We start from the raw sequence: 27,532 nt of genomic DNA, 5'->3' as shown, positions 1-27,532 counted from the left end.
TGTGCTGTGGAGTTTACGTTAGTTGAAAGATCGGCAGCGATATGACAACTCTGCAGCAGCCAGACGGACCTCGATATGCAAGCGTGAGCGAGCAGCTCTTGGAAATGAGCCTGAATAAGTCGACGTCGGGGAAGCTAGACCGACATGCACTGGAGAAGCGACTCATGGAGCTGCAAGGGGACGTGTCTCGACTCGTGTCCAAGTTGTCCACTCGGGCCAAAGACGACTCAGCTTCCCATGTACCCTATCCACGTGCACCCAATCTCTTCGTTCACCAAGCACTCATGTAGCACTCGTCAATGTCCAAACTGTCGAGTCGACTCAAAGACGTTCCGGCCACTGTAGTACGTTCGAGCACCGATCGGCCACTTCTTGTCATGATCGGCCACTTCTTGTCATCATCCTGCATCCATGAACATTTGACATTAGGACGTTCAAAGAAGCGTCCGTACCGCAACCGTCCCCACAAAGCTCGTCAAATCTCGTTCGCTTACGAGCACTTTTAAGCCAAAGACGACCCAGAAGCAACAACCACATGCGACGAAACCATCCAAGTCGACGATCCCTGGCAGCCGCATGGGCAACCTCATTCGACTCCAAAGCGATTTGCATGCTGCCAACATTGCCAACGACCAACTTCGCTTCGATTTGGACCAGGTACGACTACTTGTCCTTCTTGTTCTTCGTGTCACTTTTGATCCCGATCGTCGCCGTAGCTGCGGCGAACTGTCGACGCCCATACCGCCAAACTTCGCGACTACGCAACGTTGCAGACGTCGTTCCATCAGCTCAAAGCGCACTGCGCATCGCTTCAGCAGTCGCTCGACCTGTCGGAAACCATTCGCCACCGGCAAAAGAAAATCATCGCCGATTTAAAGGCCCACGGGATGACCCCTACTACTACTACTACTAGCACTCTTCATTCAGACAACAGCAACAATGAGCAACTGAACGACGAAGATGAGCCGATGCAGGGGGGGTGGCCCCAGTACACTAGCATGGCGCGATCCCCAGCAAATGGACGCCTGCCGCCGCCGCCGCCGATTCCATTGGTGACGAGCCACCGCGTCAAGAAGAAGGCGGCGAAGAAAGCGCGAAATCAAACGGTCAATCACCATGTCACATGCTCCCAAGGTATACGTCGTGCAACCAATAGCAACAACAACAACAGCAGCTTCTTGGCTCCTACCCAAGCCAGCCAGCAGCGTCTTGCCGACACAAAGCAGTTCAAACAGCTGCAAAAGAGGCAGCGATAACATGGTTGAATCCGATGGATTTCTATTCTGATGTTACTTTTTTGAGGCGTCGACCGATGCGCTTCACTTCCGCGACCATCACATCAGGCAGGTTTCCATGGTACTTGATGGCAACTCGGATCGTTTTCGATAAAAACTGAGCGTCCGTCTCAGCTCGCACCAGTTGGTTCTTCAGCGCTTGGATTTCGGCCAAAAGTACATGTGTGGTGGACGAGTCATCGGGTGGTCGGGGGGGGAGGATGTCGACGGTGGCGGCGTGCCGTGCGGACGAGATCAAGTCCCTCGCTCTCGTGAGTTGGTGCTCGTTCTGCAGCGTCCAAATCACATGATGTAGCTCGTCCTCTTTGGCTTTCCGCTCGCGCTGGTCTGAGGCTGTTTGTCGCTCCAGCGCATGAATCTGCGCCTGAAGGTCGAGTTCTTTCTGCTGCAGTTGGTCTCGAAGGCGGCCGACGGTTGCTTCCGCCGCATCCCTCTCGTTATGCAGATGCTACCGTAGATGGGATCCAGAAAATCGGGGGACATGGGTGCGTACAATACCTCTTGGAGCGTCTGTAGGTGTTGGGTATGCGTCCCTTCGACCTGCTTGAGTTCGTCCTGAGCTTGCCGTAGTCGAATCTCCACATCCAAGTAGTACTTGCGCCATTGTTTGTGCTGCTTGAACAGTTTGATCAACTTGGATGGACTTCGAGCGGCGACGGCATCTCGTGAGCTCTTGAGCAGATCATGCAGCACGCATTCCACTACAGACCCATCCATTTACTCAATGACGACATTGTAGCGACGGTGTAAGGAAATTTGTAGGTTAACCTGCAGAGGCACATGCATGGCACACGATGAACACTTCGACTGCGTCATAGAGATATGCCATCTGCACCACACCCCACACGACGCCTACGGAAGTGAAACATATCCCGAAGTGAATAAGTCCATGTGAATGGTCAAGGCAAGGCGTACCGTCGTCGCTCACGATGGGCACACACACCATTTGAATACGATCCACCACGGACGATGTCGCAGATGCCATGATCGAATTCACGACGTACTAGGTGGACATGGCTTAGTTGTTGTTATTGATTCGATAAGAGTGGTTTAGCGCTTACTTGATCCACGAGGGGATGAAACCGAGTGTCCTGTGCGACAGCGGGTGTGCGACAGGTGGCGCCCGAGCCCACGACAAAGCCGGCGATGCCCACATGGACTGGCGCCGTGACCATTTGGGTGCTTTTCTTTACGATGGACCACAGTTCTTGCTTGACGGGGTCCACCAAGTACAACATGCCTACACACATTCAAAACTCTAGACTATAGAAGCATACTACCACTGGTGTCGGCCAAGCAGGGCGACGCCACGGCGTCAAAGAGCTGCTCCAGCGTCTTCGCTTGACTCAACGCCCTCCACGTAGCTCGCAGAGGTAGCACCATGTGTTCCCGCTGAGCTAGCACCGCCTCTTGTTCGTCAAGCAGCAGCTGATGGGCTTGGTCCAGTTGCCCGACAGTGTACTGCAGCTTGGCGCGCCAGGCGTGCTGAATGGCCGCTAATTTCCACCTCTGGAACCCCCATGTTGTCTTGCGCACGTGCACCCAGCGCAGCCGCCACACTATCAGCGACAGTCCCCACTTGGCTCGCAAGTCGGCAGCACATTTCTACACATGACGGCCAATACATGACTGTAACTATACATTCATAGTGTTGGTCGTCGTACTTGGGTAGACGCCAACACATTGCATTGCTTGATGTGTTGGGCGTCGAGTGTGACATGGACTAGCCAGTGGCGCCACGCGAGGGCCAGCTCCCGCGTGTACTTGTGTTTGGCATGTTGCACTACTGTTGTGACAGCCGCCTATGAGAAACACCAAGCACAAGGCAAACATGGTCACCATACACGGTACTGCATGATATAGGGAGGACGAACCTTTAGTTGCAGGCGGGATGCTGTACGGACCCGCCACCGTTCGACAGCTTGATCCAGCCGTCGCCGCTTGAACTTGAGCTCTAGACGCAGCCGGCGCCGAAATGCGACAAGGTGTGCTTTCCACGATGAAAACAGCGTTTCCAATTGCGCTCGTTGTTTGATTTCGAGCCATTCAAATGCTCGCTCGCGGGTGACGCGGCGTCGACGGACCAACGCTGTCCACATGCTCCACGCCTTTCGCAAGTTGAGTTGCAATGTCATGGCTTGACGTGTACTGGTTAACACCGTCGTGAGCTTTTCTTCAACCACATGGTGGTGATGGTATTTCACATCTCGCGATATTTCCACAGCCAGCAGGTGCGTTTGGAGGTCTTGCAGAGCTCGCTCTTTCCCCGCCAACTCCGCGCACACTTGCTGCACTTGCTCTTCCATGGCCATGGCACGGCGGCCAACCTCGCCGCGCTCGCGCTCCCATTCATCTCGATCTTTGGCCATTTGACTCTCCAACGTGTGCTTTGTCCACTTCGCCAGACCCAGTTGCCACCTCGTCCAACTGTGTCGCAGAACCCGCCGCGTGAACTGGACGAGCACTTTGCGATACTGTCTGTCCTGGTCGATACGGCACCGCCAACGTCGCCACATACTGCGACAGATCCACCGCCTGCACAAGACATCATGGGACCGTTTGGTTCGTTGTCGAGCGACGAACTGGTGCCACGTGTCAAGCGAACGCCGCACAGTTGACGCTGTCCGCGATCTGAGATACAGTAGCACGCGCGTGGCTTTGTTGCGAATCGCTTCGTCTTGTGCTTTCAACAGGTGGATATGGCTGCACCATTTTAGCCAGGTCCGTCGTGTTCTGGCACCTTCTAGCGCCATCGACACGGCCACAAGCCGGTCGCATGCTCGGCGTTGGTGCTGCTGGAACCCCCGCCACGTTTTCCAAACGTATCGAGCGGATGTGGTGGCTAAAGCCTGGGCAATCCACTGACACTTTTGCTGCAAACGTTTGGTTTGGTGTACGTATAGCACCCACGCCCGCCACGCCTGTCGGTGGCTCCACGTACGATGGAGCGCCGTTGCCGCGACCGCTCGACCCGCCTTGGCATGGCGTCGGATGATAAAGGCCTTCCACATGTCAAGCACCATTGCCTGGTGGAGGCGCTGCATCCGCCGCACAATCAACCGCACGTTTCCCTTGGTTTGCTTGAAGATGGCGGTCACGCGCTTCCATTCGGAAAACGATGTGCGGATGGTTGATTGAAACATGTGCATGCATTTCGACGCTTGCAATTGGAGCTTAAGCTGTTTAGTGGTGTCGCAAAGAGAGGCCGTAGTCGCTTGAGATGACGCCACGTGGCTGGTCAGCGACTCTATCGCAGTTTTGGCGGCCAGCAGCTCTTGTTGTGTGACGCGGTACGCTTCGTGCATTCTTTGTGTTTCCAGTTGGGCACTGACCAGCCGATGCTGTCGCCATTGTACCCATGCCGACTGGACACAGTGTCGCAGACACAAACCTACCAACAGGTCGCACGCGAACCGGTCGCGGCGCTGCACCCATGCGTTCTTTCGCCACACTTCAAACACCTGCCCCACAGCAAAGTGCTGAAACCTCGTCGCACATCGTTTGAGCAGCTCCCGCTGCCGCCGGATCGACGACACGTTGTCGCGCCACCACACCAGTACTTGGCGGCACACGATGTGGTTCCACTTTCGCTGGACAGTGTTAGTCGCGTGGTCGAGCGCTTCGATGCGGAACTGCGCGCGCTTGGCCGATGCGATCGCGTCCGCCACGTCCTTCCACCGCCGCAAGCCGACTTGGTACCTGCATGTCGATAGATTGATGCAAAATACATGTAACGAGCCACACAACATGTAATATATTCACATCAAGTCGAAGAAGCGTCCACAAGACTTTCCAGCTTTGTGTACGGGAGATATGTATATGGTATGTAGTTGGCATGTCTTACCAGTGCTTGGAGAGGTGCGCCACCGCTCGTGTCCACAGCATCCTCGCTTGCTTTCGCTCACTGGCCGTGCGATGCCATTGCCGCCACACAAACTCGTACGTTTTGCGTACCATGGAGACCCCAAACAGTTGCAACATCGTCGCCAGCTTGCGCCGGTCGGCAGCGTTGGCCGCCCACGCGCGAAAGGCGGTCGTGACCAGGGTACTCGCATGAATGTGATGCCATTTCGCGCAGAGTTGCTTGCGCGCTTGATGCATGCGGTGAAACTGCTTCCATCGATCATACACGAGCGCGACGTGGTTGGCTTGCAGCACGGCCATGACGTGGCTCACTTTGGCCTTGGTGGCTTTGGTCATGCTTACAAACGCTTTCCACCGGTTCAAACAGTACACGGTCGTGCGCTGTAGAAGGCACTCTAGCGCGTGGGCGCCGACTTTCGCTTGCATTTGGTCGTGAGCGATGGACATTTCAAGCAACTTGTCCCTATGCAACCGTGTCTCAGCGTCCCACGCAGCCGCCATGCGCCGAACCACGTCGTCTAGCCGATAGATAGCCGACCGAGCATCTTCCTAGGACATAAGGTACTCGTGTTTTTACTGTATGTACGGTGCTGGTTTAGCATACCTCGAGCATGTGATGTCGATGGTGCTGCATCGATTGCAAGTCGAAACTGTGTTGCCATTGCGCCTGGCTTTCCATGAGCATCATTTCCAAAGCTTGGCCTCGCAGCAGTTCGAGCTCGGCGTGGCCGTGCCACTCGGCCGCCGCGCCCTCCAATGCATCTCGAAGCGCCTCTGTCCGTTCCAAATCAACTTGCACTTGATGGAGCTTTTGCGACCACTCTGTCGCAGAAATAGCCATAGCTCGTTGATGCGATTCCTCGGTGATCTGCATGGTCACCTCCATCGCATCCGCTTCCGAGCGATGTTGAGCCTGTTGGTGCTGTATGTGTTCTTGCAGCAACCGAATCGAACGGTTCAATTCGTCCACTGTTTGCTCAAACCGGGCATGCATCGCTATAAGGTGCCCGTTGGCCGCCCACCGCGACACAGCGCGACGTAGCCAACGGTGTCGCAGCCTTCCCACGATCTCAGCTAGCGCCGACCGGCGGTGAATCTGGACCACACATTGCTCAAACCACATCCGCCACACTGAATGCGCCCATACGTGGAAACGGTCGAGTCGCCGGCGGGCTTGGAATGCCAGTGACACGGTTCGTTTTCGTTGCAGTGTCGCATATCGCTTCCACCGCGCGAGCACATGACCCAACCGGTGCATGCGCGACTGGCTTAGTGCCGTGTCGACCACCCATTTGAGGCGCAGATCCCGCTGCACGAGACCCATCACCGTGGCTTCCCACGCCTTGAACGAGCGTTGCTGGATATGCAAACCAACCATACCCGCCAATGCATGCAGTGCCGACGCCCCTCGCGCCTTACGCTCGACAGAACGAGCCACAGACTCCCGCCAGAGCCGCCAGTGCCGTTGCATCGACGTTGCGGCTTGAAGTTGACGGCGATGTGTCAGTTTGCGACGGCGGGTGGCCGCGCGGCGGGTCTGTGAAGCCCACCACGCAAACGTTTCTCGCTGGATGCGACCGTGCCGCCGCTTTTGCATGTGCTGCATGGGCGTGGCAGCATGTCGGGTTTGGAGAGACTGCCGCCACTGCCTGACGAGTGCCCGCAGTTTCTGCGCTTGGACATGGGCCACGAGCGCGCGCACGTGCCGCCGATGGACGTCTCGAAGTTTCCAGGCGTGGAAGATGAGACCTTGGAGTCGACGGGAAGTGCCTCGTTCGTATATCACTGCGAGCCGGGTCGTCCATTCATTCAGCATCTGGTTCTGGTTCGAGGCGGCCGTCGCATGCTCGATTTCCAAATCGCGCACGGTTTGTTCCCATGACCGCTGGGCTGCCAACGACACTGAAAGGTTTTGCTTTAAACCTTCTAGTTCGGCCACGACATTGGCCTTTTCCGCTTCGACAACGTCACATTTCAACAGAATCATCTCGATCAGGAGCGTTCGAGACGCTTGGACCCATGTATGGAACCCCCGGTGCACGCGCCTTCGTTTATGGTTGTCACATAGCTGCAAGAGGACTTTGGTGCATTTCGCTCGACGTACGGAACGTTCGTGCCACGTTTCGAACGCGTTTGACACGATCAATCGACATGACGCATGATACGAGTCCAGTGCACGGTGGCGGGCCTACAAGAGGTCAAAGGACTGATGGATTGGCCTTAAATGGGGGATGTGTGACATCGTTCGTACCAGACGCATCGCGAGCGTTTGGAACGCCCATGCTTTGATCACCTGCGATCGAGTGGATCTGGCTCGTTGCAATGTAAATCGAATGATTTGTCGCTGGAGGCGTTGCTGCTTGGATTGCTTGACAACCAGTGCGAGTCGCTGGATGCCTTCTTCACGGGCCTGGCGTTCGCTGACGCGAATGGTGCTTCGACTCCATGCACTCCACGCCGCGACCATCACGTCCTTTCGTCGAAGATGCAACAATGTAAACATGCGGTGGGCGTTGTGGCGCGCAATTGCGCCGACAAAGGATGCCCTTTCTTGCTCCATGGCGGCATTTGCACGCGTTAAGGCGGCATTGATGTCGAGAGTCTCCCGGAGACGTTGGTGCATGAGCTCGTGCTCTTGGACACGGTTGTCGAGGGTCTTTTGGAGCGATGCGACGCATACCTGCACGCGTTTCGGCCCGTTCGGGTCAAACAGACATCGCTCCTGCAGCTTTGCCACTTGCTCCTTGTGCTCTTCCTGCATCGCATCCACGCGTTTCTGCAAGCGACGAGATATGTCGTCTTGCTGCTTGAAGCGGTCGCGCCACTCGTCGCGCTCCCGAATGGCCTTGGCGAGGTCCACGGACGTCGAGGCGTCGGTCATGTGAGATTGCCGACTTTGATCCCGCCACTGCATGACTTCCGCTTCCAGCTCCGCATTGCGAAGTTCCAGCTCCCGAACGCGGTCATACAGCGACGTGACGCACTCTGCACTTCGCCACGCACAGTTCAAGTCCATGCCTTCCATGGCGCGCGATCTTCGCCGGGTGTATCCGGATAAATTCCAGGAATCTGTCCAATAAATCCGGATTTTCTGGCCGAAACCGCTACTTGCGTCAATGCGATAGTTTATTATCACTCGAGGTATGATGAAGTTAGCACTACTATGGAACTCAGAAGACGAATGACTTGAAGGCTCATTGCACGCTCAAACGTTTCACCATGTCCGAGGTACGGTACGGTAGTACATGTATAAGCTAGCGGTATGTAGTTTGGTTGAAGTGGGCGCGAATGCGCATTTCGAATCCGGATAAAATTCGTTTCAGCGTAACCGAACGACAATGGGCAATTTGAATGGATACGAGATTGTGGTTCGTGTAATTGCACAGCTCTCAAATGACCACTCTCAACAATTCCGTCAAACTGGCGGCGGCCATTCATGACGTACTAAACAACAAGAGTGTGCGTTGTGTAGCAAGTTGCCTTGTCAAGTGGTGCATCCTTGGACATGTATATAATATATATATATATATATTTATCTGCGATGGTCCATTTGCTTTGTTCTAACGTCCACGTGTTTCACCACACGATTACGGTCAACGAACTGGCCAATCAGAATGTACTTCAACCTCGACTTCATGGAATCTCTCGCGGAAAACCTCTGGAAACGTATTGCATGTCCTCTCGGAATGTATTTTCACAGGTATATAAACCGTCATCCTTGTGGGGTCACTTTGAAAGTTGCCACGGTATAGATAGATACAGTAGCGTCACCATGTTCGTGACCCGCAAACTCCAAGCGCTTAAGGCGACTCAACTGTCTCAAGGATACAAGGCTTTCAGTGCGCTCGCTGGCCTTGACGTACGTACATCGAGAAGACAGGACAAGTCTTCATGCTGCGCGTATACGATAGGCAAGCAAAACCATCATCCACCAGACCACGCACCCCAAGGTATGATGTATCTCCATGATTCAAATCTTGTTAGTGATACTCGTCGAACGTAGGCTAAAACCCCCAAGGAAAAGCTCACATTTGGCTCGACGTTCTCGGACCATTTGCTTGAAGTGGATTGGGACAAGACCTCCGGCTGGGGCGCGCCGCTTATTCGGTATACACATCGACATCCCCTCCTCTTGCATCTAAGAGTTGTGTCATGCAGCCCGTACGGTCCCCTCGCGATCGACCCTGCTGCCAGTTCGTTGCATTATGCGCTGCAGGTAAACCTCACGTCGTATCGACATGGCATGACGAAGTTGTGCAGTGTTTCGAAGGCATGAAGGCGTACATTGACGACAAGGGCAAGATTCGTCTATTCCGTCCAGAATTGAACATGAAGCGCATGAACAGCTCCATGGAACGCCTCTTCCTCCCTGTACGATACCACACCACCAGCATCCATCATCGTCCTATTCTGACATTATAACTACCCGTAGACTTTCGATTCCGATGAGTTGATCGAATGCCTCAAGTACAACTGCAACGCTAGCTAGCTACCCACCCCCATGTCATTCGTTGTACATAACAACCCCCCCTTGGTAGGAAATTGATTCTCCTGGACCAGTCGTGGATTCCCCAAGGCGATGGGTACTCGCTGTACATCCGCCCGACTGGCGTCAGCACCCACGTACGTCGATACAATTTATATCGCAATATCGTGTTACTAACATGGAAGTACTAGCCCTTTATCGGCGTCGGAGCGTCCAGCAAGGCCAAGGTGTATGTGATCTTGTCTCCCGTGGGTCCTTACTACCCTGGTATAAAACTACAACTAGTACTACTAGTAGTATTAATTCTAATGTGTTTGGGGGGTCCTTTTAGAGGGATTCAACCCCGTGAAGCTGTTCGCCGACGACAAATACGTCCGAGCGTGGCCTGGTGGCACGGGCAACACCAAAGTGGGCGGGTACGTTCGTTGTATATGGGAGAATATTGGTTTGATTGAAGTATTTTTATAGACATATTGTTAATATATTGAATTATTAATATATTGAAATAATAATAATAATAATATATTCTCTGTGGCAGCAACTACGGCCCCACGATCATGCCTCAAATGGAAGCGGCCAAGAAGGGCTACTCTCAAGTACTTGCAACTTTGCCAACAGAACGATATATATATATATATGGGATATCCTCATCGCAAGTGATAGATTTTGTGGTTGTTTGGCGAAGAGCACCTTGTCACTGAAGTACGTATTTATATAAATATATATAGAGGGCTTGACCGGTGTTTATATATATATATATATATTGGATTCTAGTGCCTGGACTATGGCATTTTTATTCATATGATGGTTTGATTGTGTAGGCCGGCACGATGAACTTGTTTGTGTACTGGATCAACGAACAAGGCGAGAAGGAGCTGGTCACGGCGCCGCTCACCCGCGGGGACATTTTGCCGGGGGTGACGCGCCAGTCGATTTTGGAGCTGGCTCGGGGCTGGGGCGAGTTCAAGGTCACGGAGACCACGATCACGATGCCGTCGATTGTCAAGGCCGAGCAGGAAGGCCGCCTCCTTGAGGTTTTTGGGTCTGGCACGGCCGCCGTGATTTCTCCCGTCAAGTTGATCAACTACAACGGAAAGGTATGTACTAGTTAAAAATAGTCGTAGTTAGTATATACTAGGATGGATTGGAGTACTAGTTGAAACGGGGATCCTAATAGGACGTAAACGTGCCGTTGGATGCGCCCGATGGCAAGTCGGGCCAATTGACCAAGCGCATTTGGAACGAAATGACCGACATTCAGGTAAAATGCATGCTTTTTGAGGAAATTATAAGATATGAACGATCTAACCATTCAAATAGTATGGCCGCGTGGAACACCCGTGGTCTGTTGTGATCAATTAAGACGCTTAACTGTAATAGAATGTGCCACAATCGATTACCTAGTATTTGATTTCTAGAAATATTAAATATAATACTGCAAATAGGGCAACAACTACCGTATATATTATCCATGGTCAAAATAACCAATATTATTATTCGTACTCGGTAAACCAGTAACCAACCACTGTATTTCAGTATACAAGGAGTATGATTATTAACACATTTAGTTGTTTTGACGCTTTTTTATTAGTATTTGTCGAAGATCTGCCCGGGTTGGATTGGCTACCTATTTGGACCAATCAGAGCCGCGATATCCCGTAGCAGAAAATTACTCCACACAAGAAGTGCAACATCAGCTCCCTCACTCATTTCTTCGCCAAAGCCATGGCAACGTCCGTGCTCCATTCCGTCGAGCTTCTGCGATGTATATGTATATACCAATTGGGTATACATCACGACATGATCCCTTTCTGCCAACTCAAGCCGCGGGTCGAAAGCTATACCATCTACCCCTCGGAATTCGAGGAAGTGGACGTCGTTCTCACTCGATGGTACGCGCATCATGGCATCGGCCGATTGAATGTGCTTCTGCAGTGCATGGAGCGCATGCGTTTGGTGGTGTTTGTGCATGCAGTGCTGTATGGACGGCAAGACGTCCTGGACATTATACATGACCGGCTGCAGTTTGTGCACTTGGACCAGAACGCCGAGGCTTGCGGCAAGCCAAAGCTCGTGTACAAATGGAAGGACTCGTTCGTGCTGGCGGCGCATCACGGACACGTGCAGTCGCTGCAATACCTTCACAAGAACCACTTCAAACGCACGAGCGACACGAGCGTGTGGTTCGTCGCGGCCGCGAATGGCCACGTGGGCATTCTCAAGTACCTCCACGACCACGACGTGGAAGGATGGCGGCACTCGATCATGGAGGAAGCGATCAAGCACGGGCAACTGGAGGTCGTCCGGTGGATCTACGACAACAAGTCGGACATGCAGTCGTTGGCGGTGGTCAACCAGGCCCTCGGGGTGGCCTTGGAACATCGCCAGTTGGGCGTGGCCAAGTACCTCAACCAGCTCTGGCATGCCAAGATGCATCGGTAGTTAGCTCTTGGTGTATTCCCAACGAGTTCGACGTATAATTGGACTTGTATTTATGCGACCACCATTCACCACGTTACTACATTGTAAAGGACTCACTCGTGTGTCGGCGGCTACTTCGACTGACCAACGAGCTCACTGAGGTGGAGCAACGCCGTAACCCATGAGCTTCTTCCCCAATTTTGTTTGCAAAGTAGCTTGATAGTTCACACAATCTGGTGTCACCATAGGCGGTCTGCCGACTCATATAATAATGCTGTAGATATTGCAGTTACACCAGAGCAGTCAGACGTAACAATAACAACAACTACCCGACCATGTTCACTTGCATAGTTATTTCGTCGGTGTCTCGCAGTCTCCTTTGTGTAGCTTCCACGCTGCCTTTTGGCACTCGCGCGAGCAGTAGTACGCCGCCAAGCACCGCACACAGCGCAGCAGCTTGGCATGCTGTTGGTGGCAACTATCACAGACGCTGCCCTTGGCGTGGCGTTGCCAGTACGCGTCGTCGGCGGCGTCCACCTCCCACGACCTTTGCATGGCATCCGGCACGTACACCTCCCACTTCTCGGTGTGCACCATGAGGTTGGTCGTCGGCACGTTGAACTGGTCCATGACCTCGCCTACGTTGTCACATGTGAGACGACAAAGCAGAGCAGGTCGAATGGCATACTCAATGCGTCGGTATGAGCTGTGTCCTTGAATTCGCACACGAAATGCGTGGCCGCGTGGAACCCGCGGGCGCCCATGCTTGCATGCAGCTCGCGGCCAAGTCCAAATGCACTGAGTCCGCGAATGCGCTCGTCTTCGTCCGACTCTGGTGGAGGTAAACATGCAGAATCGCCGACGAGGAAGAAGTACAGTCCCGAGGACGGAAACGACGTCGCCGCCAATGTGTCGTCGAGCGTCCCCATCTCGGACGGACCGATGAAGCAAAACGTCACGTGTGGCGAACTGGACTCGTCTCCTTCGCGAACGAAGTGAAAGTTCATATGACCCGCAGCAGCTTCCACCGCCTCGAACAACATGTCGCTTGGAGTGAGCGAGCGGCACGCAACCCGCAACGCTTCGCCGTCGAAAGCGCCGTTCAGCCACGTGCCTGCCATGTACAAGAAGCGAAGGCAGACTCCAGTCAGCCTATCCACCTTGGACCCGAACTCGCTGTGCTTCCACGCGTAGTCATAGCGCATCATGACGCCGGCGTCATGCAATCGTTGTCGCAACACGGCCACTCCATCGTCGCTCATCGAGTCGACCACAATTGTGTTATCACGTTATCCGGATACCTCAAGTTGAAGCCACATACTTCTTGAACGCCTAAAATTAGAATGCGACCATAATGGCAGCATGTTGGTACCGCGTGTCGAAGCTGCGCAGCGAGATCGAAAGCGAGCGACAGCGGCAAGGACGTCTACAGACTTCCATCAGGCGCAAGATTGATACCATGGAGGCATGCAAACTGTCCACTGCATCCACGTCGGTCATTAAGGTCGTCGTCTCTACACCATCTCCATCTTCGAACCACAACGTCCGTGTGCTGTCCAAAGTTCCATCGCCAGATTGGTCCACCCAGTACGAACTAAACAGAGGCGATTGGAGTTCTCCCGTGAAGGTGCACGTGTGTCGCTATCAAAAGACGCCTCCGCCGACAACGTCGCTTCGCCATGTAGTCGCAGCGAAGCGCATCGGCCGGTGGGTCACACTACGCGTCGCCGCGCGCAAAGCCGCGTCCGTCCCACTGCCACGTTCCCCAGCGTACTCCCCCCTTCGCATTAATCCGGACGACCTCCTAGCGCGCATTGCCCAACAGATTCACGACCGCGCCACCTTGAAGCGCCAAAACAAGGCTGCATACATCATTCAACGATTTTTTACGCTCGTACTGGACCGTCGATCCACCACTGTACTGTCATGCGACATGGTTATTACGTGGTTATTGCTGACTGGGATATGTAGCTGGGGCAGCATCGGAGCCATCGCATCTTGCTTCATCAAGAGGCGAGGCGACGACAAGTGCTGGAACAGGCCGCCATGGACAACGCCGTGCGGCTCATCCAAGCCGCCTATCGCGGCAGCTCCGCTCGACGAAGGGTACTCCATGCCCTTTCACGCCTAGTATTGACCAACACATGTTGCCGTTCAGTTTACGTGGAAACAAAGCCATGTCAAGGGACATTTCATGCATGTGCTCATCCTCGAAGCCGAGTGGACGACGCGCCCCGGGACGGCGATTTCGGTCCTGCTGCAGTTGGCGGCCGCGTACTGGTCATACTTTGACACGGACGTGTACGAGCCACCGCAGCGCGCGCTGCTGCTGCGCCTGCATCTCCTGTGCGCGACCAAAGCCATCACGTACGGATACACTCCGTTGTCCGACAATGGCGGCGCGGCGGAGTGGTGGCTAAACATGGGGCGGAGGTTCCTCTTGCTTTGGCAGCGCAATATGGACGAGCCAGCGTTGTTGCAGGATGCATTGGCGGCGTTCGACAATGCGTTGCGCATGGTTTCAGAAGCTGACGTGGACCCAGAGGTAGCTGATACGACCTGGTCGATTCTTTGACGAGCAAGAGTGGAATAGGTGTTGTGTGACATCGTGCATGTGTCCTTTGCCCTTGGATTGTATTGCCACTTACTCAAACGGTGTCAGCATGTCGCGTTGGAGCTATGGGGACATAATAATCATCTCGACCGGAAACGAAGGCTGTGGCTATGGGAAGGCCAGGCGTATTTCCACCTTGGCGTACGTGTGATTGAATCGTTGTGGCGAATCGTTCCCACGGCCGCAATAGGAGTACAAGGACGCGGCCGTTCGATTCAAAGCGGTTCTCAACCACCCATCCGCCACCACAGCATGCATGCCCTACAATGTGTTGGATCTGTGGCTGATCTTGGGTCGATGTGCTGCACTCGACTACGACACCGCCAGCTCCCAGCTCTACTACACCACGATACTCCGCCACCTCTACGCCACGGACGACATTCTGCGACGAGGGTTGACCTGGGAAGACGCTGCGAACGATACAACGCTGCACCTAAGTGCAGGGTCCAAGTTTGCGTTGCATCGAGACTTTCCATTGGCCAAAGATTTGTTGAGCTATGGAAAGCACCTCAATGCGGCATATACAACTCCCGACCACGATAGATGGTGGACCGAATGCCATCGGCATACGTCCAGCTTGGACACGCGCGCCAGCCGCGCCGTGTGGGAAGCCCAGAAGCGCATTCCACTCACTCGACTGCGGGAGCGTCTCGGGGTTGTGCTTTAACGCAAGTCAAGTGGAAGTCGTAATATCGAGGTCGGGGCAGTAGTAGTACTAGTAGTAGGTCTAGTAGTATGTCTAGCTTATTTGCGCAACAGGTTGAACGCGGCGACGTATTGGATGGCCGTGTGTTTGTGGCTGTACTCGTCGCCGAGTTTGAGTTTGTGGAACAGTCCGAGAACGTTCGCAATGGGTTTCTTCACCGGACTCGCCGCGTCCGGCGCGGTGTCGGCGAGGATGGTCATGAACTCGTCCAGCAGTTTGTCCTGATTGGCGTCGCCCACGGCCGAGCACGGCATGTACTGAACTTCGACGATGAGTCCCGTGGGGGTGTTGGCGCGGCATACAAACGTGCAGATGCTCACGAGGAAGTCGCCAAATGAAAATTGCATGCCCTACAACATGTCCATGACGATGGTCCGGAGACCCTTGATGTGTACCTCGAACTTGCCGTCAGACTTGGGTAAGTAGATCTCGACTTGCTGTAAGATATGTGAGCCGTCCAGCCCACATTCTAGCAGACAGCATTCGTCCAGCGGTCCGTCGAGGCCATTGTCGCTCGACGGAAGCCCCTTCTCCAACTTAATCCCCAACGACGCGTCAGTGCGCTCGTTGCCCAGAACGGCATAGATGAGGTCATCGTTGTGAGACATGCGCAGCAAGTACATGCGCTGGTTCGCGTAGCCTTCGAGAAGCACGCGACGTGACAGCATGCGACAATGGACGACGAACCGACCCACTTTCCTCGCGCCCATTTCCTCGATCTTCTTCATCAGAGCTTGGTACCGCACGGGAATGTTACTGTCGGCGTAGGTAAATACTCTATCTCATCCACATGAGAGCTCCGGTATCCATAACGATATTGATACCTCGTGATGCCTGTCATGATGTCCTTGAATCCTTCGGCCTGCCAGTGCGATGAATGAATACTTATCCGGACTTCCGGAAAAACAAGATTATTTATTTTGTCGGATAGTTCAAAATAGTTGTCGATAATTATGAAAATCTTGATTTGATAGGATGGATATTATGGAAAGTTATTGTATCACTTGTATTTACAGTTAGTATGAAATGATTCTAGTATTTATTTTAGTCTGTTTGTGGGGCGTGGAATGTGGGAATGGGCCGGTGAAACCAACCAATCACTGACGAGGAATGTTTGCGATGGCCAATCACACGCTGGTCCTTCTCTTCCTATTAGAAGATCTTTTGAGTTCCAAGATGACTATCAAATTTGCCAGCAACCCCGATGAAAGGATTTGCCGCGCTTGTGGGCGCCGCCGCGTGCCTTGCCAACTTGGCCATGGGAGACATTTCGTGGAACCTGAAGATGGGAAACCATAGCATGGCATTCAATGGGATGTTGGACGAAGCCCCCGTGGAAGAAGGCTTCTGCGACACCACCAAGCAATTGAGCGGGTACTTCAAGATCGACGGGTCCAAGAGCAAGAACTACTTCTACTGGTTCTTTGAATCGCGCAACGCGCCGTCCACGGACCCGTTTGTGATCTGGCTCACGGGTGGACCCGGGTGTAGCTCGATCTTGGCGCTCTTGGGCGAGAACGGTCCATGCACTGTAAACGACGACCTGACGCTCAAGCGCAACCCGTTCTCATGGAACGAAAAGTCGAACATCATGTGGATCGATCAGCCTGCCGGCGTAGGGTTCAGCTACGGGGACACGAGCGAATACGACACGGACGAAACCATGGTCGGCAACGACATGTATCACTTTTTGCAAGAGTTCTTCCAAGTGCATCCTGAATACGCCCAAAACGACTTCTACGTGTTTGGCGAGAGTTATGCTGGTCATTACGTGCCTGCTGTGGCCCACCGCATTTACATCGGCAACCAAAAAGACGACGGCAACCCCAAGATCAACCTCAAGGGCATCGGTATCGGCAACGGCCTCACCGCCCCGGAAGTCCAGTACAATTGGTATCCCGAAATGGCGCACAACAACACGTACGGCGTACAAGCCATCTCGGACGAGATCTACGCGACGGAGAAGGCGGCGCTGCCCGCGTGCATCAAGATGATTGAGCTGTGCCAGAAGACCAACGTAGCGTGCCTCGTCGCCCAAGTGTACTGCAATGCTGCCCTCGTCACGCCGTACCAACTGTCCGGGTTGAACGTGTACGACATCCGCGAAAAATGCGAGCACTTGCCCATGTGCTACGACTTTAGCTCGATCGAAAAGTTCCTGCGCCTGCCGTCGACTCTGGAAGCGCTCCACGTGAGCCCCAAGAGCTCCAAGTGGGAATCGTGCAACATGGTCGTGCATGCTGCGTTCAGCTACGACTGGATGAAGAACTTTGACGGATTGGTGACGCCCATGGTCGAAAACGGCATCGACGTGCTCGTGTACGCTGGCGACGCCGACTTCATTGTCAACTGGATGGGCTGCAAGGCGTGGACCGTGGCGCTGGACTGGAAGTACCAGTCGCAATTTGCGCAAATCGAAGACGTGGACTGGGTCGTCAAGGGCAAAAAGGCCGGCAAGGTGCGCAGTCTCCAAGGCCTGACGTTCTTGCAAGTGTTTGAAGCGGGCCACATGGTGCCCATGAACCAGCCGGAAAACGCGCTGTACATGCTCGAGGAATTCACCAAGTCGAAGAACTCGTTTGCCGCGCGACATGATTTGACGACGACCCACGACGAGACGGCGTTGGATCTGTTGGTCGTGGACGACGACGACATCCAAGTCGACTTTGTTTTCTCGCCTTAATTTCGCTTTGAATGAGTTTATGTTGCACTCTCCATGTCGCTTGCATTGTCGTCTTCGGGCGACGATATATCGTCCACTACACAAGGAATCACATGAGCTATAAACGGGAGTTCGAGGTACTACTCACGGTGGTCCTCGATGATGGGGCTTGTGGTGTGCAGAAGGATGCGCGTTTCGTCAACGTACGCCATGTGTTCATGGCCGAGGCGGAGGAAATAGGTCGTGTATTTCCCACTGACTTTGGACTACAGACATAATTGCACAAATAGTAGGTGATATATATATATGTACCATTTCAGTGATGTATTGGCGATATACGTTGAAGTACAGCAGCCCCTCGACATGCGCCCGCGTGTATTTCTTGGCTTTGCCATGTCCAAAGCCGGCAATCTTGGCCGACAGCATCGCCTTTTGTTTTCCTGGTAGCTTTTTGCCCAAGAACAACAGCGCCACTTGAATCAATGTGGGCTGGACTCCCAACTGGGTGCAGTGTTTTACTACACATATATCCATTTTTCATGAATCTAATGTCCTGGTACAGTATGTAGTACCTATGTCCCACAGCGCAAGGCAGTCGTCTGTGATGTCCATGGTGTCGACAGCCTGCCCTTGGCACGTATCGCACGTTTGCTGGCACATGGCGTCGGTCCATGCTTCCCCGAAATGCTCGAGTAGCATTTGCCGACGACACAGTGTCTACATCAGTCTTACACCGTTGTACAAACACACAAGGAGCTAGCTTACTGTGTTCTCGCACAGGTCCATGACGTGGCGGAGGTTTTGAAAGTGTACTTGCCGCGACTCGGTTCCACTGGGTAACATTTTCTTGCGACGCGACTATATATTGCATCCACAGTGTCACAGTGCAAACTCGTAGGAATGCCATCGTTTACGTAATCCTTGTACGAGTAGTACACGACGCATTCTGCATGCAGTCCATCCCGTCCCGCGCGTCCAGATTCCTACCGAATACGCCACGTCATCTACAGCATATTGTGTGTTCAGTAGTATGTACTTGGTAGAAATGCGTGATGGATTGCGGCAGGCTGTGGTGGATGACGTAGCGCACGTCTGGCTTGTTGATCCCCATGCCAAATGCCATCGTGGCCACGATGAGCTTGATTCTGCCGCTGCTCCATGCTTGGTGGCGGTACGATTTCTCGTCCGCGTCCAATTCCGAGTGGTAGAACGCGACCCAGTGCTGCGACGGGTCTCTTCCCGTGAGGTCCTCCACGAGCTTTTCACACTCGTTTCTCGCCAAACTATATATATCGATATATGGTTCTCATCGGAGAGATAGATCATTGCCCATGGCGTACCAATAAATAATCCCCGACTGGTCTTGCCGACACAGGACAAACTCCTTCAAGTCTTGTGCGAACGTTGTGGTTTTCAGCCGACACGAGTACGATAGATTGGGCCTGCATATTACTTTGAGATCGCCGAGGTATCTCAATCAAATGACACACGAAGTCGTGGCTGGTACCGATTGAAGCTGGTCTTTTCAAGGTGGGGAGTCACCAAACCCAACGAAGTAGCAATGCTTTGCACTGTCTTGTCACTGGCGGTGGCCGTCAACGCCGTGATGGGGACCTAAAAAACATGAGAGATTCACAACCAGGGGGGTGTTGCGATTGAACAAACTCCTGGATGTCGACGGCGTAGTTGGCCCAGTTCCATGTAGTCTTTTCGAAAATCGTGGCCCCATTGACAGATGCAATGTGCCTCGTCCACGACAAAACGCGACAGCTTGTGTTCTCGCGACAGTTGGAGCATCGCCCGCTTCAACAGTTTACAAGATGACAGCTTTTCAGGCGTGATGTACAGCAGTTGGATGGAAGGTTTCGACGATGCCAAGAGGGTGGAATAGATGGCATTTTGTTCGTCGCGGGGTATTACGCCCGTGAGCATGGTGGCGGGAATGCCGAGGGCCTTGAGATGCTGCACTTGGTCTTCAATTAGCGATAACAGGGGGGATATCACAATCGTGAGCCCTGGATCCATGCACGCCGGGAGTTGGTAACATAAACTCTTTCCCGCTCCCGTTGGCATGAGTACAAACACGTCTTGACCACGACCTGCTGCCTACGTCTACCATGACGTTCCAAATCGACAGAAAGTACAGTACCATGACTACTTCTTCCTGTCCAGGCCGAAATAGGTCGAGACCAAATCGCTTTTGAAGGATAACCGCCACCTCCTCTCGAGCATATCCACTCCATGCGTGCGTTTCGATGCTGCTGGTTCGTTGCTTAACGAACCTAGGCTGCAAATCATGAATCGTTGACACTTTAACGCGCTGTCGCTCGCGCGAGATTGGAGGCTCGTCAACTTGGGTTAGATCCATGCATTCCGTTAGTTCATGCTTCATTGCGAAGGTAGTTCCCCGTCGGAACTGGCATCGTGCTTCTTGCCATGTTTTCTTGCTCACATGTCCGTCATTCATCGGCGGCACCACTGCAAGACTATGTATTGCCCCGCGCTTTTTGAAAATTGAAGCTCTCTATCCGGACATACCAGAGTAGCCGGAAAACATTTTGCATAACGTTACCAACAATTAGTGTGGAAAGCGTGAAATTTGCATGGAATTGTCATTTTGCCCTTTTGTCGATTCCGCATACTTACTTTATTCGAGGTTCGGACATTTATTATTAATTTAACGTTTTTTACTCCAGTCGATCAAACCCAAATTCATCGCAGTCACCATTGTCGTAGTTGCAGGCGGCGTTGAAGCACGATAGTTGACACTCGTGGTCGCCAACTAAATGGGGATAACATAGAGGGGCGCACGGACTCGCACAAGAAGCTTGGAACGTCTTGATGTAGGCTTGACGAATGGTCTCATCGGTGGTGTCGGGGACACGGGGGTCGTCCAGGGGGTTGTCACACAAAAGCAGCGTGCGACGCTGGTCGTTGAGCAAATTCCACGGCGCTTTTGTAAACTCGTTCCCCGACACGTCGACGATACTGAGCTTTGGCATGTCTTGCAACCGAGTTGGCAACGTCGTCAACGCATTGTGATACAGAAACAGCTTGTTCACGTCCATGCTTTGTAGGACGTCCGGCGACAGCATCGAGAGGCTGACATTGGCCAAGCATAGCCGTGTCACCGACGTCCATGATGTTGGAAGCTCAAACGCGTCGCGTAGTGGGAGGTTGGACACAGTCATAGAGGTTAACGTAGCCGGGAGGTTTTCGAGCAAAATCGACGGGAGCGTCCGTAGCGGCATGTATCGAAAAGCCACGAAGTTTACTGCTGGGGGCAGCGACGCTTGGTCTGGCCACGTCGTGGTGTTGGTGAACTTGACGCCAAAGTAATACAAAGCGGGGAATTGGTGCAGCGTCGCATTGCGGACGCCACTTGGAAGGTCACAGCGGCTGATGAGGATAGCAAACAAGGTCGGTCCGAGGAGGCTGGCGTCCAGTGCCTTGTCCACGTCGTTGACGTTTAGTGTCGCGCAATTCACATGCGCGTAGAGGCATTGGCATGTCGTGTCCCATAGAGGTGTAGTGAACGCTTGGCAAGTGGTCGGGCACGGCTGGCGGTACCAATTCGTGTGAGCAAGCGACACCAACAGCACGGCGCCCCAGAGGGAGCTGCCCACAATGTACAGTCTGACGTAACGGTTCAATCTCAACAAGGCTTGGGGGGTTTGCATCGAGGGCTGCTTCGTAAGCGGGCTACCGCGTCTTTGGGTTTTGGTGGCGATGCGCAACGAATGCATGAGCCGCCACAGCGACACAATCGAGCCCAATTGAATCCCGCACTTTGCAACCCAATCACCCACGGACGTAACCAGGTTGTACCGGGCGTACTTGACTTCCCGCACGAGGAAGAGTGGGTTTCGGGCTAGGTTTGGGTCCAGCCACACGTACCGCACGAGGGGAATAACAATCCCAAATATATGCACGACGCTAGACGTGACAAAGCTGCACACGCTGGACGTCCAGTTAACCATGACGATCTTGGTGGCCGTGTGCCGCGTGGCAAAGAACAGCGGTGTGACCATAGCATGAAGAGCTACAAACCCCACGTACGTGGCCACGACGACGTGGTTGACCAGCTGCTGCGAAATCGCAAACGCTTCGTAGCTCTGGCAGGTCAGTTCGATCACGTTGTACAAGATCATAAACCCATCGCTGCCGACCCAACGAAAGAGTGTGGCCCTAACTAGTCCAGACGAAGTTAACACAGCGGGGCTGCTGCGAGATGTTTGCCGAGGATAAAGGCAGTGCTGCACAAGTAGCGCCATGTGCAGCCCGGTCAGCACCATGTACGCGACTATGGTGCTCGGTATGGCGATCACGCGGGTCGCGAGTTTCTCGGCCGCGTCCATCTTATACATGATGGCTATCTGGGCGACCAAATACAGTGCCGACACGATGTGTTTGATCACGACGAAGGAAAAGATGCATCGCCGCAGCCACGGCCAACTGGTGATGCTCACGGAGGAGTGCTCAGTATACGCAGCGTCCGACGGCGCTACTGCCATTTGCATGAGGTTGGGGACAGTTGGGAATATGATTACGGTTGGTTGGGTATAAATAACCTTTTCAACACACTGTGTGTAGTGAGTCCACCCCCGCACATCTTACTTATCTGTAGACGAGATGGACCAACCTACATACATTGGTATCAACTTATTTATAGCGAAGTCAAGGTTCATGCAGCTGACTGATGTCGACAATACGATGATGAAATGATAACGCGTTGTAAGCTCAAGGTTATCACTAGAGCACCAGAGTGCGTCGTGGCAGCCAGTGTTGTTGGTGGATAACCTACGTGTGATGTAGGAATCTGGTAGCAGCTCGCAGGTCGGGAGCCACGTCGCACTGTGTGGCCAAGAGGGGTACGTTTGGATTCTTCATTGATTGATACATGCCAAAGTGGGTGGAACATCCGTCCGACTTGAGTTGTGGTGGCTTGGGCCGCTTTGTAGGCGGAGGCAGCTGCTTGTGATTATGACTGGAGACATACACCAAGCCAAAACGCGTCGTTGAATAACGTCGAAACACGGAGCTACATAGTGGCGTCGACTTCGTCGTGAGCAGCCACCGTCCGTGTCCAACAGGTCGAGCGACGCGTGGCAGCTACCGCCCCCCCACTGGTGCCTTATCACGTACAGGCATCGAACGCAAGTTCCAACCTGCACTGACACGCGGTCTGCCCTAGATCGTAATAACGCTCTGAGCTTGTCCACACCGAGTGGGTCACTGTTGCATGAAATGGTGCGCGGCCGCTTGCTTTTTCGCACGGCCAAGCAAGCGGCCGCGTCAGACCAAAAATCGTTTTACAAGAATTCAGTGACGCTTCGGCCAACATGGATCTCCAGTGTCAACTACATAACCAAGCGTCGCCTTGCATGTAAATCACCGCGTCTCGGATCATTTGTTGGAAGGGGGTTCACCGCCCTCAACTCTGCCGACGTACGTCCTTGATGGTTGCATAACACAACAAAACCACTGTCCAAGAGGAACAACCACGTGCATGAGTTGGCGCCACCAAAATATCGTTCGCTCGATAGTGCTGGATGGCCACAGTGAATCGTCCGACAAAGGTCGACTTCTGTCTTCAAATTGGACGGATCAGTTCGACTCTATGAACTTGATATTTGCGAGAGCTGGCAAGTCAGGTCTCATCGTTGTGACCCCCATGCCATCGCGGACCGGGCGGAGAACGCATCCCTGTCGATGTACGAGCCGTGTATCGCTCGAACTGGCAATGGTGCCCCCCTACTGTAGTTTCGTATGAACGATGCATAACAACAGCCGCAGTGGTCGTGTTGAGGTGGAACAATTGCAGTGACTCCCCTTCTTCATCTAGACAACCTTACCAGGAAGGATGCAGTCTCATCTCACATGAAACCAATGATTGAGTGGTATTTACAGTTAGTCGACGTGGTGCATCGTCAAATACCCTTCGGAAACCCCGCCTATGTCAACACCTGCCGGCAGATGGGGCACTGGAGGTCGGCTTCGCATGCCACTGGTCAACGGATGTATTCAGCTCTAGCAGACGCTTCACCAGGTGTTCAAGGCACGCCGCACCGCCATGACGACGACCTTCGAGAGAACCCCCCTTTCACATGTGGATTCAACAAGAGCATGAGTTTTGTTATGAACGCCTGCCTACTAACCTTTTTTAGATTTTTGGCGAAAAACGAGATAATTGGCATAGTGTTGAATTCTCCAAATCTTGGATCCAGACAGATAATTCTATATTTTTGCCGATTTCTTAGAAATTGCCAAAACATCGAACATTTTAGCATTTTCATTGACATCCAGACTCACCCTTAATCTTTTGCACGAAAGTGCATTTTACAAAATTCCAACACCGAAGACGCTAACGCCGTGTGCCAACGAGAGAGCGGTTGGAACGCCAGTCCAAGTGTCGGCGAAGCGCGTGCTTCTGACGGATAACCAACGCGATCGTCGTACCGCCAAGTGGGTCACAATGAAGACCGATGTCACAGTTCCGGATCCACGAGGCCATACAACGCCACTGGTTAAAAAATAACTCAGACCCGAACCCACAAGAGGCCAACGACGTCGCTATGCGTCAAGGAAACAGAAAAGGCCCGTCGCGCCTTTGCTTTGGACCACCCTTGTTTTCTGTTCAAGAGATCAAGATGGCTGGCCCTGCTTTGGTTAGCTCTAGCGTTACATTGTCATAACGCTACCAATTCACTTTTCAATTTGCCAACTACTGCAACTTCCTCTGCGCACGCACGTTTACGTCTGGTAACACTCAACGTTCGTCCACGGCCTATGTCTTCATTCTCCACCTCCATTACGCCAGCTCATCAACTGCTTCTCGACCGCATGTACCTGATGTTCGGCGAACAAGACACTGCAGCCTTTGACGGCGGTCTTCCCCCTGAGAACCAAGCTCGTCTCGTGGAGTTCATCGGTCGACTTATCCACCAAGCCGTCACGGACGCCGTCACTTCCCTGACTGCGGTTTATGCGGCTCTCGAATGCCCGATGCCCACCATGATAGCCCATTGTGGTACCTTTAAAAAGTCACTCGAGCTTGACGTTCCTGCTCCATACCTCTCAAGAGCAAAAACCCTTTCGTCTAAAGTCCATAAAAATCGAGGTCACGACATTTGGCGTAGCGAGTCTGACAAACTCCCCCGCTGGATCCTCTAAGTTTAGACGACTGCGTACGCACAGCGTATCGTGGATGTCGACAGTCAAGTTGCATTCGCGATGTCGCACTTGAAGGGTCGTGTCGAAGACTGTGCGTTTTCCAAACGCCTCATGGACCCCTGGTGCTTATCCTCCCTCAATAACTTCATGAATGAAATGAAGTCCACGTTCATGCCTCCCAATAGCTATTTTTTCTATCGCACCAAGTGTCTTGAATCCAAACAAGGAAAGCGCTCCCTGTAAGAGTGCATCCACGACCTTCTCTTCTTAACAGCGAACATCAACGATGAAGAATCGTTCCCTGAAGCGATTTGTGTCACTGTATTCATGTCCTGGTTGAACCAAGGCCCAGTGCCGACTCAAATCTTCCGCGAATATCCCACCACGTTCGAAGCCGCTGATTGAATCGAGCTCTAAAAGTCGTTTTCATCGACGCTCGTCCACGGGCGCACGAGTCCCTCCGAATCGAAGTTTCAGTGGTAGCTCATGCAATTGAAGACCGCAAATGTTTTAACTGCGGTCGGGTGGGTCATCTGTGTCGGGCTTGGCGTTCCCCCCGCCATCTAAATTCCGACCGCCAGCGTCCCCAGCACCCCCCCTCTGGCTCCCGCAACTGCATTTCGCGCGGTCCATCGCGTACCCAGTCCCGTTCTTTCCAGAACCCCGATGGGGCGGAAATCTGTCGTTCCCAATAGGCGCGAGGCGGCCTAATGGGGATGTACTGGGTCCATTGGAACTGTGTGGCGCGCCAGACTCACTGTTCTGATCGATTGTGGAGCGTCTAACAACTACGCTAGCCGCTCTGTCCTCCCCCGATCGAACAACTCCGATCGGGTCTGGTGAATATGGCTGACGGTCACTCACGTCTCAACCCCGCGTTGTGACTGAACTCGCCATCCAGTTCGATGATTTCGACTCCTTCGAATCCTTCTTCATGATCGATCTCGATGAGCAATGGGATCTCATCTTGGGTGTGTCGTGGTTGGAATCTCACCAACCCTGGATTGACTGGCAAGCCAAGACCATTAACAAGGTGACTTAGCATCACAACCAACAACCCTGGATTCGCGTGCTGCCGACAAGTCCCCTCTTTCGACTCCCCTAGCCAACCTTGCCATTGTGGCGATTTGTAATGAACTCGCCCCTTGTCCCGCCTCGCCACGTTTTCTGGCCCCAACACAGCTTGGTTCGCAAGTCTCGACTCTGGTGTCGACTTCTGTTCTCGACGCAGATTCGCCCTTTGCCATCGCCGTCCCTAGCCCGCCTTCGTCACAGACAATCGCCGTTGATACACTTGTTTGTGAAGCGTGCAACCTGGACGAGTTGCGTCGGACATCATCCGAGATCCTGGTATTGCCGGAGATGAGTTTCAACGCGTTTGCCGCGTCCCTCTGTGCCCAAGAGATCCGAGATATCGCTATGATATCCATTGACGAGGAATTGGATCTCCTCTCGACATCCACGGCGGACAATTCGGGTTCTATCACCACCAGCGAAATCCAAGACGTGGGATTTCCTCCATACGAACCCGTATTTCGATCTCCTCCGCGAGTTTGAGGACGACTTCCCGACGAAGTTCCCAATCGACTCCCATCCACAAAGGAGTACGACACGAGATTGACCTCTTACCGGGCACGAAGTACTGTTTCACGCGGCAGTGACCGCTTCCCCGAGAGTAGATGTCATCGACATGTTCTTTGCGGCGCGCAAGGCCGCCGGACATGTCCACGAAAGTATTTCACAGCACAGTAGACCTACCTTCGTGGACGAAATCCGTGTTCTCGGTGACTTGGTGGGTGTACGTGGCTGTCGGGGCTGACCCCGACAGGATTCAGGCCATCGTGGACTGACCCGCCCCATCCTCCGTCAACGACCTTCGGCGGTGGTTAGGCTTAGCTACCTACCTTCACAAATACTCTACAAATACTCGGCAACTTCGCCGACCTCGCCCAGCCGTTGATTCGTCTTTTGGTCAAAGTCGCTCCTTGGGTGTGGGAGGACTCCTGTCAATCAACCTTCGATGCCCTCCGCCTGCAAAGCGCTCCCAGTCTGGTGCTTCCAGACTTTGGGCGTCCATTTTCGGTTGTGTGCGATGCATTTAAGTTCGCGATTGGATGTAGCCTGATGCAAGCCGACGCGGACGGTCATATCAAAGCCGCCAACTCCTTCCGGTGGAACGCTCTTACCCCGTTCACGACCTCGAACTTCTGTCGATGAAGTACGCCCTCACCAAATTCTGCATCTACCTGATTGGTAGGAAGCCCTTCGTTATGTAGACTGATCACGCCTCCCTCCACACGGCGATCAACTC

The 27,532-nt window shown here is 53.3% G+C and overlaps 12 protein-coding genes across 13 annotated transcripts; 7 read left to right on the top strand and 5 right to left on the bottom strand.

Annotated features, from left to right (window-relative positions):
* Positions 1-17: 17 nt before the first annotated feature.
* Positions 18-1,423, top strand: H257_00979 (hypothetical protein). Its single transcript, XM_009823942.1, has 4 exons — positions 18-239; positions 291-344; positions 430-657; positions 717-1,423. Exons 1-4 carry the CDS (start codon positions 42-44, stop codon positions 1,254-1,256), a joined length of 1,020 nt encoding a protein of 339 aa, XP_009822244.1. The 5' UTR covers positions 18-41; the 3' UTR covers positions 1,257-1,423.
* On the bottom strand, positions 1,279-8,184 carry H257_00978 (hypothetical protein; the record flags this gene model as incomplete). Its single annotated transcript, XM_009823941.1, has 11 exons — positions 1,279-1,743; positions 1,794-1,996; positions 2,064-2,147; positions 2,211-2,298; positions 2,357-2,535; positions 2,576-2,900; positions 2,960-3,097; positions 3,170-4,994; positions 5,140-5,708; positions 5,764-7,347; positions 7,411-8,184. The coding sequence occupies 11 exons, from the start codon at positions 8,182-8,184 to the stop codon at positions 1,279-1,281; spliced, it is 6,234 nt and encodes a 2,077-aa protein (XP_009822243.1).
* Positions 8,185-8,898: 714 nt separating this feature from the next.
* H257_00977 (branched-chain amino acid aminotransferase) lies at positions 8,899-11,090 on the top strand. Its single transcript, XM_009823940.1, has 14 exons — positions 8,899-9,018; positions 9,071-9,109; positions 9,163-9,266; positions 9,318-9,375; positions 9,420-9,530; positions 9,592-9,626; positions 9,698-9,782; positions 9,837-9,912; positions 9,977-10,061; positions 10,184-10,241; positions 10,309-10,347; positions 10,467-10,742; positions 10,823-10,906; positions 10,966-11,090. Exons 1-14 carry the CDS (start codon positions 8,932-8,934, stop codon positions 11,005-11,007), a joined length of 1,179 nt encoding a protein of 392 aa, XP_009822242.1. The 5' UTR covers positions 8,899-8,931; the 3' UTR covers positions 11,008-11,090.
* Positions 11,091-11,332: 242 nt separating this feature from the next.
* Positions 11,333-12,160, top strand: H257_00976 (hypothetical protein). Its single transcript, XM_009823939.1, has one exon. The coding sequence runs from the start codon at positions 11,371-11,373 to the stop codon at positions 12,085-12,087; it is 717 nt and encodes a 238-aa protein (XP_009822241.1). The 5' UTR covers positions 11,333-11,370; the 3' UTR covers positions 12,088-12,160.
* Positions 12,161-12,330: 170 nt separating this feature from the next.
* Positions 12,331-13,339, bottom strand: H257_00975 (hypothetical protein). Its single transcript, XM_009823938.1, has 2 exons — positions 12,755-13,339; positions 12,331-12,704 (listed from the first exon to the last, which is right to left on the bottom strand). Exons 1-2 carry the CDS (start codon positions 13,326-13,328, stop codon positions 12,418-12,420), a joined length of 861 nt encoding a protein of 286 aa, XP_009822240.1. The 5' UTR covers positions 13,329-13,339; the 3' UTR covers positions 12,331-12,417.
* A 66-nt stretch (positions 13,340-13,405) lies between these two features.
* H257_00973 lies at positions 13,406-16,259 on the top strand. 2 transcript variants are annotated; one of them, XM_009823936.1, is made up of 5 exons: positions 13,406-13,984; positions 14,038-14,172; positions 14,225-14,611; positions 14,729-14,821; positions 14,871-16,259. In XM_009823936.1, the coding sequence occupies exons 1-5, from the start codon at positions 13,421-13,423 to the stop codon at positions 15,345-15,347; spliced, it is 1,656 nt and encodes a 551-aa protein (XP_009822238.1). In that variant the 5' UTR covers positions 13,406-13,420; the 3' UTR covers positions 15,348-16,259. The 2 variants fall into 2 exon arrangements, with proteins under 2 accessions (XP_009822238.1, XP_009822237.1); XM_009823935.1 differs by having other exon boundaries at positions 14,660-14,821.
* Positions 15,233-16,258, bottom strand: H257_00974 (hypothetical protein). Its single transcript, XM_009823937.1, has 3 exons — positions 16,211-16,258; positions 15,782-16,163; positions 15,233-15,736 (listed from the first exon to the last, which is right to left on the bottom strand). Exons 1-3 carry the CDS (start codon positions 16,225-16,227, stop codon positions 15,425-15,427), a joined length of 711 nt encoding a protein of 236 aa, XP_009822239.1. The 5' UTR covers positions 16,228-16,258; the 3' UTR covers positions 15,233-15,424.
* Positions 16,260-16,563: 304 nt separating the features above from the next.
* Positions 16,564-18,103, top strand: H257_00972 (hypothetical protein). Its single transcript, XM_009823934.1, has one exon. The coding sequence runs from the start codon at positions 16,591-16,593 to the stop codon at positions 18,067-18,069; it is 1,479 nt and encodes a 492-aa protein (XP_009822236.1). The 5' UTR covers positions 16,564-16,590; the 3' UTR covers positions 18,070-18,103.
* An 85-nt stretch (positions 18,104-18,188) lies between these two features.
* On the bottom strand, positions 18,189-20,136 carry H257_00971 (hypothetical protein; the record flags this gene model as incomplete). The annotated part of the gene is made up of 9 exons (XM_009823933.1): positions 19,714-20,136; positions 19,556-19,662; positions 19,389-19,490; positions 19,085-19,331; positions 18,963-19,031; positions 18,814-18,906; positions 18,621-18,765; positions 18,361-18,566; positions 18,189-18,314 (listed from the first exon to the last, which is right to left on the bottom strand). The coding sequence occupies exons 1-9, from the start codon at positions 20,119-20,121 to the stop codon at positions 18,189-18,191; spliced, it is 1,503 nt and encodes a 500-aa protein (XP_009822235.1). The 5' UTR covers positions 20,122-20,136.
* Positions 20,137-20,735: 599 nt separating this feature from the next.
* On the bottom strand, positions 20,736-22,568 carry H257_00970 (hypothetical protein; the record flags this gene model as incomplete). Its single annotated transcript, XM_009823932.1, has 1 exon — positions 20,736-22,568. The coding sequence occupies one exon, from the start codon at positions 22,566-22,568 to the stop codon at positions 20,736-20,738; it is 1,833 nt and encodes a 610-aa protein (XP_009822234.1).
* Positions 22,569-22,734: 166 nt separating this feature from the next.
* On the top strand, positions 22,735-24,082 carry H257_00969 (hypothetical protein; the record flags this gene model as incomplete). Its single annotated transcript, XM_009823931.1, has 4 exons — positions 22,735-22,749; positions 22,864-22,919; positions 23,142-23,496; positions 23,963-24,082. The coding sequence occupies 4 exons, from the start codon at positions 22,735-22,737 to the stop codon at positions 24,080-24,082; spliced, it is 546 nt and encodes a 181-aa protein (XP_009822233.1).
* Positions 24,083-24,837: 755 nt separating this feature from the next.
* On the top strand, positions 24,838-26,778 carry H257_00968 (hypothetical protein; the record flags this gene model as incomplete). Its single annotated transcript, XM_009823930.1, has 2 exons — positions 24,838-25,078; positions 26,453-26,778. 2 exons carry the CDS (start codon positions 24,838-24,840, stop codon positions 26,776-26,778), a joined length of 567 nt encoding a protein of 188 aa, XP_009822232.1.
* Positions 26,779-27,532: the final 754 nt, after the last annotated feature.

Source organism: Aphanomyces astaci, assembly GCF_000520075.1.
Source record: "Aphanomyces astaci strain APO3 unplaced genomic scaffold supercont1.2, whole genome shotgun sequence".
Taxonomy (NCBI): domain Eukaryota; phylum Oomycota; class Saprolegniomycetes; order Saprolegniales; family Verrucalvaceae; genus Aphanomyces; species Aphanomyces astaci.
The sequence above is the reverse complement of the archived record's forward strand: the minus strand, read 5'-3'. Positions and strand labels throughout refer to the sequence as shown.